The following is an 11229-nucleotide window of genomic DNA, read 5'->3' on the forward strand; positions in this document are numbered from 1 at the left end:
TCTGTTATGCATTCATCTTGAGCTAACTTTGATTTCAGCGGGCAGAATAGCCCTTTTTGTTTGGATGTTTGGGAACTATGATTGAGTGGCCTAGGTCGTAGTTGTTTCGCCTAGTGCTAGCATACTCATTATAGTTGCTCAAAGTCTAGAGGAGTGGGATACGTGGCACCACCTCGATTGGGAGAGTCAGTGAGTCGTTATGTGATCTCATCCTCGGGATCTCAAAAGCACAGCAGCAATCCCTCGTTTATCAGATTTGATATCCCGGTTTAAAGACATGCATTTCATTTCATTGTTATTGATTACGTTGTTGTCTTGAAAGCATGTTTATTGTTGTAATAATTGATATGTTGCTTTTACTGGGATTATCATTCTCACCGGTTATCCGGCTGTTGCTTTGTTTTGTATGTATATTTGGCAACAGGTGGGTCAGGAACAAGTCAGAAGAGGCATGGTTAGCTTCGAGGGAAAGATGTAGAAGTGAGACTCGGTTTAGAAGTCGATTTCAGCATGCCAATCTAGTTTATGTTAGAACATGTTTAGTTATCGAACTTCATCGTTATATTGTTGTTGCATGTTCTCGACTTTGGTTTGGTTGTTGAACTCCAGAAATCATGTTTTAATTTGAGGAATCAAGTTTGTAACACATTTTTATGTTTTGAAATATTGTATGGCTTGATGTTCTTGATTTTGGCAATTTCTAGCACCGGAACAGCCAGGGAGGCGCGCCCGTGCATCCTAGAGCGCGCCCGCGCGCCTACGCCCCTTTCCGGGCAGGGCGTCATGCGCGGCCGCGCATGAGCCAAGGCGCCGTGCCATCAGGCGCGGCCGCGCGGGCCCTTAATTTAAAAAAAAAATGTCTTGGCCTTCCCTTGCTTGTTAGTTAGTTTACTCCTTTATTAGATATTTAGAACCGAGGTCTCACACACTCGGTCTGATATATCCTTTAGCCAACAAATCTTCAAGTTGGTCTTTCAATTCTTTCAGTTCAATCGATGCCATTCGGTACGGCGCTTTTGATATCGGCTGTGTACCTGACATCAATTCAATACCGAAGTCTACCTCTCTGAATGGTGGAAATCCCGGAATCTCGTCAGGGAATACATCGGCAAACTCATTTACCACTGGCAGATCAGTCAATTTCGGACTAGTCTTCAGCACATCAACTGCATAGATCAAAAATCCCTCTGCTCCCTTTTGTAACAAATCAGTCATAGCAATAACAGATATCAAGGGAATTTTAGATATAGCACCCTTACCATAAAATTTCCATTCGTCAGCCATCACTGGTCTGAACCTCAGTATCTTCTGAAAATAGTCAACTGTTGCTCTGTACTTGGTTAGCATATCAATACCGATTATACAGTCAAAATCAGACAAACCAAGAACGATACAGTCAAGCTCAACTTCATTACCTTCGTACTGTAGTACACAGTTTCTAACAGACTTCACTGATACTATACATTTTCCCAACGGTGAAGATATAGACACTACAGTAGTTAATGACTCAGCATGCAATGAATACAATGTAACAAATTGTTCAGAAACGAAGGTATGCAACGCACCAGTATCAAATAAGACATAGGAAGGATAACCATAAAGAGAACAGTTACCTGCAATCACATCGTCCGGTGCCGCTTGTGCTTGCTCCTCTGTCAATGCAAACACTCGTGATTGTTGCCTCGGAGGTTGATTCACCGTCTGACCTCCTCCTCTACTCTGTGCTGCAGACTGTGGTTGGAAAGAGTGTACTGAAGTTACTTGTCTATCAGTCTGAGCTACTGGTCTAGACGATCCAGTACCCTGAGCACCTTCAGAACCTCGTTGTGGACAGACTCTCGCAAAGTGTCCCATCTTGTTGCAAATATGGCAACTTCCAAATACACCTTGGCATTGTTCATTGGTATGTCGACCTCCACATTTGGTGCAATACACATTTTACTTCCGTCTAGCTCTAGACTTTCGGGAACTACTTGAACTAGAAGAGCTACTACCACCTGATCTCTTGAATTGTTTGCTCTTACCCTTGAAGAAACTTTTCTTTCCACTGCTGCTACCTCCAGCTTCAAATCGAGGTGGCTGTGGAATCTGTGGCTGTTCTTGTAGTTGCTTCATAGGTTGGGGAACAAACTGAGCTCCTTTTTGTTTCAGTATTCCAGCTTCTGCACCCTTTGCACAATTCAGAGCATCAGCAAAGGTACTTGGTCTTCCCGAATTTACAAGAGTAAACACATCAGGATTCAAGCCATTTATAAATTGATCGGCTTGAGCTTCGTCACTGGCAGCAACATGTGGAGCAAACTTCATCAAACTCGTAAATTTTGCAACATAATCTTCGATATTCATTTGGCCCTGTTGCAAACTTGTGAATTCCGCTCCCTTGTCCTTCCGATAAGACACAGGAAAGAAACGCTCATAGAAAACAGTTTTAAATACAACCCAAGTAATAACAGTTCCTCGGTTTTCAAATGATTTCTTTGTCGCTACCCATCAATTCTTCGCAAGGCCATGTAGTTGATGGATTACCAACCTCACTCGTCGTTCATCCGCATAATTAAGTGACTCAAATAACTGCTCTATATCCTCCAGCCAGTTCTCACAGTCAACAGAGTTCTCAATCCCTTGAAGTGTCGGTGGTTTGAAGGACTGAAATCGCTTCAAAAGCTTCTCCATTGGATTGGCATCACCAAACAGATCAACAGAAGTACTACTCTGTCCATGTTCAATTTCTGTCACTGGGACCTGTGCAGCATTTGTCTGTTCTGGTTCATTCACTGCCAATGTCTGTCTAACTCTCGGTGCTGGTCGGGGAGGCATATCTGATAAACAACCAGATTAGTGCACAATTCATCATATCATAACACATTTCTGTTTCAGTTCCTCCTCTGATTAACACAATTATGTCTTCTCAAGAGATCGAATCTGATTCATACTTATTCAATACATGCTATTTCTTCAATCAGATAATCAGATAGCATGTAATTCAGAAAACTGTAAGGCATTATCTTCTCATTCTATCACAACACCATGTGACAAATAAACATCGGGGAACAAGAGTTCATATACCATACAAGTATGAAAGCAATAAATAAATCAGAATAGAAGACTCGATCTACCCCGCTCATCTATTCTCAGTTCGAGAAACTTATGCTCTGATACCACCTGTTGTGGGGACCTCGGGTTGCTAATCTCATCTTAGGGCAAATAATGATTAATAACATAATTAATCAAGTAATAAAATAAATACTCAAACCAAATAATTTTTTTTTTTAAAAAAAACTTGCACCTCGCTCGATCGGTTAAAGCCTACCGATCGAGCAAGAAGAAAATCTTTCTTCTCGGGTTTGAGCATATATTGGTCTCGCTCGATTGGTTAATTCCTACCAATAGAGCGGGCTCAAAAACTACATTTATCTGTTTTTCATTTTAAGGCCTCGCTCGATCGATCAAATCTTGCCGATCGAGCGACCTCTCTACCCAAAAAATCTGCATAACTGTTTTGCTATCAAAGCTGAATTCCAATCCCATAATTCATGCAAGATCAACTCAAAACATGATTTATTAGTTTCGAATCAAAAACATAAACATAAACAACCTCTCAAGCATCTATACATGCATTTGTTACCTCAAACACATCACTAAATAACGATAGACGGCATAAACTATCTCAAGTTTCATACATGCATTCCAAAACCAACAAGTTCTAAGGTTTGATGCTTCTAGATCTCAAGACTTCATCTACAACCCGAGTCCTCACTTGCTAGACTCTCTCTCCCAACTGTCAATGACGTCGATGACCAGCTTCTGCCCCATCTGTTGTCATGCACACATACAAAACAAGACAACAGCCGGATAAACTCCGGTGAGAAATCATTCTCAGTATAATTGACATATATATAAAGCGTTAACGAAATCATATCAACTCTATTCATATTCGACTCAACAATAGAGTAAATAACGCATATATCGATTAAGAATTGATTCATAAAACGTCATTGCCATCAAGATTCGTAACCGATCTTGACATGGATATCCATCTATCGTAGCCATCCCGGCTAGAAAATAAGGTTAACCGCAACCTTGACATAGAATCAATTCATTATAGAATCATATCGACTTAAATTCAAAGATCCACTACCTGGGATGGATCGACAATATCAAAATCAAATCGAAACATAAACAAGTATGTGGTTTTTGCGGGACAACTCAAGAATAATCGATCTTGAGTTTCAAAAGCCCTGACTCTCGATATCGTCATTATACCTTCGTTTATCTCGATTCTGAGCTCTTCAATTCTGAAAGATATAATAAAAATTCATATATCAAACTTCATTCAAATCTATCGTATCAAAATCGAGTCGAAAACATCATAAGATCATCAATCAAACTCATTTCAAACCTCAATCAAACTTCTTCGGTACAAAGTCGACGTCTTGATTCGTTGGCCTTCCAAACTCAACTGAAATTGAAGAATAAAAATGCTATAACATTCATAACATCTAAATAAAGGCTTCAGCTTAGATATAGACCATCAAAACAGTCTAAAAACTCAATTCAACGGCATAGCGATTGAAAATCGGTAACCGAAAAATTATCAAAATCATTTCTAACTTCAAACCAACTCATACGTGTATTCAAGTCAATAACCAGCTGATATCATTCAAATCCTCATCTCAATAGCTATAATAACCAATTAACATACTGGAATCACGATTGGATACATTGAATACAAACTCTTCAATCCGGTTTCGAGATAGAATCGCATAAACAACGATAAACATGATCAAGAACTCAAAACCTGATCTCTGCCACAAACTGATTTCGAAATTCATATAAAACATCATAAAATTTATACAAGATCGAAGCCCTTGTTGCAAGGATTCCATAACAATTTACGGAATTGAAATCGGATAATCGGAGCAAAAGTTATAAGGATTTAAAGATCACAAATGCAAATGAAATTGAAGAAATCGGTTCCTCTGTTCAAAATTCTGAACGAATTATGCCATATACACGTATCCATCCATATAAAAATAGTAAAATCAGATAACTTCATTAACTATTGCAATGTAGTCCCTGACAGCTTTGTAAATTGTAATTCAGTCCTCATCCCTCTTTTTAATTCAATTTCAATCCTAAATAATTTAAGAATATTAGAATTTAAAATAGAAACTCTAAATATTCCCAAATTAAATATACTCGAATTAAAATTAAATAAATTCAAATTAATAATAATTAATCCCGGGCCTTACAACAAGACTCAAAACGACTTCAAATCATAGACCGACGGCGTAACGACTGAAAACCGATAATCGAAACTATATCGAATTCAATCCAACCATCATAACTAACATATATCAGTAAGAACACATCATAAACCAGCAGGAAATAAAGCATGAAGTTCAAACAATAGGCTGAAAATTCATAACAATTCAAACCGATATCCGTTCTTCGATCCGACTTCGATATGGTAAGGCATATAAACTCAAAAACACATAGTCATGCTCAATTCTGATTTCTCCCAACATTCAAATTTCAAAACATGCTGGAACATAAGAAAAATTACACCAAATAGAAGCTCGTAGCAAGAGGATGGCAACACTATGTTCGGAATTAAATTCGGTTGAACGGATCAAAAGATACAAGCTTTGAAAGATTAATGTTTTTGGTTAAAATCTGAAATGAATAGAAGGTCTCGGTGCTTGATTTGAAAAAATGGTGAGAACGATCAACTTCATTTTGAATTAAACAAGTGTCCAAGTTAAAATTTAGAAATTGCACTTTAGCCCCTCAAAACTTTATAAATTGCAATTCAGTCCCTGGCCCTCTTTTTAATTCAATTTCAATCTTAAATAATTTAAGAATATTAGAATTTAAATCTAAACTCCAAAATTCTAAAATTAAATATTCTCAGATTAAAATTAAATATTTTCGGGGCTTTACAATTCTCCCCCTCTAAGATATGATTTCGTCCTCGAAATCGCATGAAATTTGTATACACATAAGATCAAAAAATAATAAAAAACTGAATAGGACTCACATTAGTGAAATAGATCAAGAAATCTCTGTTTCATATTCTCTTCAGTCTCCCATGTCGCTTCTTCAACTCCATGTCGATTCCACTGAACTTTGACTAGATGTATTGTCTTGTTTTTGAGTTGATTTTTTTTACGATCAAGTATCTGAATAGGCTTCTCGAAATAACTTAGAGTTTCATCAAGTTCAGCTTCATCAGGATGAAGAATATGTGACGAATCAGGCTGATACTTCCGAAGCATCGAAACATGAAATACATCATGAATTTCAGATAAATATGGCGACAATGTGAGTCGATAAGCAAGCTCACCTATCTTCTCCAGAATTTCATACGGACCAATAAATCGCGGAGACAAATTTCCTCTCTTGCCAAATATGACAGTACCCCTGAACGAAGAAATCTTCAAGAATACTCTGTATCCCTGCTCAAAACACAATGGTCTACGTATGATATTCGCATATCTGGCTTGTCTATGTTGAGCTATTTTCATTCTTTGCTGAATAAGCTTCACTTTATCAGTCATATCTCGAATCTTATCTGGCCAAAGTTTAGGTGTCTCTGAAACATCATCCCAGTACAGAGGAGATTTGCACTTTTTACCACACAGTGCTTCAAAAGGAGCCATCTCTATACTCATCTGATAACTGTTATTATACGAGAATTCCACGAGTGGTAATGAATCTTGACAAATGATGCCAAAATCTAGCACCACTGCTCTAAGCATCTCTTCAAAGTATGGATAGTTCGCTCTGACTGCTCGTTTGTCTGAGGATGATACGCAGTACTCAAGTGTAAACGAGTACCTAGAGCTTGCTACAGGCTATGCCAAAAGTGAGATGTGAATCGAGGATCTCGATCAGATACAATAGACTTTGGCACTCTATGCAATCTGACCATTTTCTGATGTAAATATCTTCCATCTGATCATGTCTATATGTTATTTTGAATGGAATGAAGCACGCTGATTTTGTCAATCTGTAAATAATCGCCCAAATAGCATCACAACCTCTGGATGAATGCGGTAGCGTCGTAACAAAATCCATAAAAATGTGATCCCACTTCCATTCTGGAAAAGACAAGCTGTGCAATAAACCTCCTGGTTTCTTTCTTTTAGCCTTTACCTGTTGGCAATTCAAACATCAAGATACAAAATTGGTGACATCGGACTTCATCTGTTTCCACCAATACTGATTTTTCAAGTCGTTGTACATTTTTATACCACCAGGATGAATACTGAATCTACTACAGCAAGCTTCCTTCAATATGTGATGTCTCAAATCAGAAATATCTTGAACAACAAGTCTGTTATTCACATATAAAACATCGTCAGCACTGACCTTATATTCTGATTGACGCACTGACTTGACCATCTCAATCGACTTCTGGATACCCAAATCTGATTTTGTGCTTCTTTGATCCTCATCAAAAATTCAGGCTCAACTTGAATAGCACAAACACGAATATGCTTCACATCTATTTCAAATACTAATCCAGCAGTACAACAATCATCTATCAAATGAGAAATACCGATAGCAGATAAAGATAGAGAACATATCTTCCTACTCAATGCATCAGCCGATGCATTGGATTTCCCCGGATAGTACTTGATCTTGCAATCAAAATCTTTCAACAAATCAAGCCATCTTCTTTGCCTCATGTTCAATTCAGACTGCTAAAACAGATATTTCAAGCTTTTATGGTCAGAATAAATTTCAAAATTTTCACCATAAAGATAGTGTCACCAAATTTTCAATCCAAATACGCGGCCAATTCAAGATCATGGATTGGATATCGAATCTCATGTGGCTTCAGCTGTCTCGAGGCATAAGCAATCACATGTCCTCGCTGCATAAGAACGCATCCTAATCCCCTGTGAGAAGCATCACATTAAACAGTAAAATCACCAGTACTTGAAGGAATCGTCAAGACTGGTGCAGTCGTCAGTCTCTTTTTTATCTCAAGAAAACTCGTCTCACATGCTTCAGTCCAAATATACGGTGCATTCTTCTATGTTAGCTGCGTAATAGGCTTTGCAATTCTAGAGAAATTTTTGATAAATCTGCGATAATAACCTGCTAAGCCCATAAAACTCCGTATTTCCGGAACTGAAGTAGGTCTTGGCCAATTTATCACTGCCTCAACCTTGCTCGGATCGACTGAAATACCATCACCTGAATTGATATGCCGAAGAAAGACAACTTTCTGCAACCAAAATTCACATTTGGATAACTTGGCATAAAATTTCTCTGTTCTCAATGTTTTCAAAACAGTTCTTAGATGTTCAACATGATCACATAAATTATTTGAATAAATCTGAATATCATCAATGAAAATAATAACAAAGTCGTCAAAATATCTCTGAAATATTTTATTCATCAGTACCATAAAAACTGCTGGGCATTCGTTAAACCAAACGGCATAATAATGAACTCGTAGTGACCATACCTCGTTCTGAAAGCAGTCTTTGGAATATCCTCATCTCGCACTCACAACTGATGGTAACCAGATCTCAGATCGATCTTGGAATACACTAAAAAACCCTGCAACTGATCAAACAAATCATCTATTCTAGGCAAAGGATATCAATTCTTTACCGTTGATTTATTCAGTTTTCGATAGTCAATGCACAGTCTCATCGATCCATCCTTCTTTTGTATAAACAGAACCGGAGCGCCCCAAGATGAAACGCTCAGTCGAATGCACCTTTAGCCAAAAGATCTTCTAGTTGCTTCAATTATTTCAATTCCACTGGTGCCATTCTATAAGGTGTTTTTTATATCGGTTGTGTACCTGACATCATTTCAATACTGAAGTCTACCTCTCGAGCTGGAGGCAATCCTGGGATCTCATCAGGAAAGGCATCAACAAATTCACTAACCACCGGCAAATCTGCCAACTTCAGGCTAGTTTTCATCACATATACATCATAAATCAGAAATCCCTCTGCTCATTTCTGTAATAAGTGAGTCATAGACAATACATATATCAAAGGAATTCTAGATCGTGAACCCTACCATAAAACTTCCATTCGTCAGCAATATCTGGTCTGAATCTCACAACCTTATGAAAATAATCAACTGTAGCCCTGTACTTGGTTAACATGGCTATGCCGATAATACAATCAATGTTTGACAAACCAAGCACAATACAATCTATTTCAATCACATTGCCTTCATACTGTAGTATACAATTCCTGACATGTTTCACAGATACGATCCCTATCCCCAAAGGTGAAGAGATATAGACTACAGTAGCTAATGGCTCAACAAGAAAATCATGTGATACAACAAATTGCTTAGAAATAAATGTGTTTGATGCACCTGTATCAACTAGCACATAAGCAGGATAACCAAAAGAGAACAGTTACTTGCAATAACGTTATCAGGTGCTGACTGTGCTTGCTCCTCAGTCAAAGCAAAGACTCGAGCTTGTTGCCTAGGATGTTGACTCAATGTCTGGCTTCCTCCTGCTCGACTCTGTGATGGTGGCTGAGGTTGGAAAGAGTGAACAGAGGATGCTTGCCTCTCTGGCTATGTCACTGATCTAGATGATCCAACACCCTGTGAATTTCCAGAACCACGCTATGGGCAAACTCTAGCAAAATGACCCATCTGATTACAAATGTGGAAAATTCCAAACACTCCTCTACATTGATCACTGGCATGACAACCTCCAAATTTGTTGCAGTATACTCCAGAGGAACCTGAACTCTGTCCAGACTTGATCTTTCTTTGTCCACTAGAGCTAGAAGAACTGCTACCTGATTTCTTAAACTTCTTCCCTTTAGCTTTGAAAAAATCTCTTCTGCTACTACCACTTCCTCCCTCAAATCTAGGTGGTGGTGGTGGCATCTATTACTGATCTTGAGGTGGTCTAGCTGGCGGTGGTACAAACTGTGCTCCTTTATGTTTCAGTATACCACCTTCTGCTCCCTTTGCATGATTAAGAGCATCAGCAAAGTTATTGGGTCGTCCAGCATTCACCAAGGTAAAGATATCCAGATTCAAGCCATTGATGAACTGATCAGCTTGAGTTTCATCATTGTCTACTATATGGGGAGCAAATTTCAACAAACTCGTGAACTTGGCAACATATTCTTTGATATTCAACTGCCCTTGTTGCAAGCTAGCAAACTCTGCTCCTTTTTCTATTCTATAGGAAACTGGGAAGAATCGTTGATAAAAAATAGTTTTAAATATAGACCAGGTTATGGTTGTACCTCGATTCTCCATTGCTGTCTTTGCTGCTATCCACCAACCTTTTGCAACGCCATGTAGTTGATGAACAACAAATCGGATTCGACGATCGTCTGAATAATCGAGGGATTCAAACAACTGCTCAATATCATCTATCCAGCTCTCACACTCAACAGAATTCCTAGTTCCCTTCAATTTTGGCGGTTTAAAATACTGAAAACGTTTCAAAAAAGTTTTCGTAGGTGTAGCTGTGACATCCATCATATCTTTATATGTACTACCCCGTTCAGTTCTAGGAACTTCTGTTGCTGGTGGCACTGTTGGTTATACATTTTCCTGTTCTGGCTGAGGAACTGTGTCCGTCTGTTTCGTAATCGGTCGTTGAGGCATATCTGATAAACAAACAGATTAATGTAGTAGACAACAATATATCGGATTCAACTATTCTGTTTCAGTTCCCACCTCTGATTGGCACACACATGCTATCTCAAGAGAAAACAAACATACTCGCATAAAAGATAAGCATATAATCAAATAAAGACATCAATTTCATGTGAGAAAATAAATCAATCAGACTCGATCTACCCCGCTCATCTAACTAAGTCCAAGAACTAACTTCGCTCTGATACCACATGATGTGGGGCCGTGGGTTGCTAATCTCATTCTTGGGGTAATTAATATGTACACATGATTAATGAACAAAGGAACACAATTAAAGAAATCAATAATTTTTTTTTCAACAAGGGGTGCGCTTGGGCGCCACTTTTGGCCGCTCGAGCGTGCCCACTAACCTAACCCTCGGGTTGGGGTTTTTAAAGTAGCACTCAGGCTGCATTTTCTGTAGGTCGGTCCTGTCCTGGGCAGTTTCCTGCCCTGTTTTCTTCAGCCCTTTCTTGTCCTTTTGATCTCTTCCAAAACCTGTTCCTTTAACTATAAAAATCCACATACATTTATATAACAAGTTCTAATCATGTTTACAAGCTTTCAATACATCAA

At 38.4% G+C, this 11229-nt stretch overlaps 2 protein-coding genes across 2 annotated transcripts; both read right to left on the bottom strand.

Annotated features, from left to right (window-relative positions):
• Positions 1-2490: 2490 nt before the first annotated feature.
• LOC140861288 (uncharacterized) lies at positions 2491-6662 on the bottom strand. Its single transcript, XM_073264297.1, has 4 exons — positions 6173-6662; positions 4799-4815; positions 4400-4459; positions 2491-2742 (listed from the first exon to the last, which is right to left on the bottom strand). Exons 1-4 carry the CDS (start codon positions 6660-6662, stop codon positions 2491-2493), a joined length of 819 nt encoding a protein of 272 aa, XP_073120398.1.
• A 3229-nt stretch (positions 6663-9891) lies between these two features.
• LOC140861289 (uncharacterized) lies at positions 9892-10494 on the bottom strand. Its single transcript, XM_073264298.1, has 2 exons — positions 10257-10494; positions 9892-10199 (listed from the first exon to the last, which is right to left on the bottom strand). The coding sequence occupies exons 1-2, from the start codon at positions 10492-10494 to the stop codon at positions 9892-9894; spliced, it is 546 nt and encodes a 181-aa protein (XP_073120399.1).
• Between the last annotated feature and the right edge of the window lie 735 nt (positions 10495-11229).

This window comes from Henckelia pumila, chromosome 4 (genome assembly GCF_033568475.1).
Source record: "Henckelia pumila isolate YLH828 chromosome 4, ASM3356847v2, whole genome shotgun sequence".
NCBI classification, from domain to species: Eukaryota; Viridiplantae; Streptophyta; class Magnoliopsida; order Lamiales; family Gesneriaceae; genus Henckelia; species Henckelia pumila.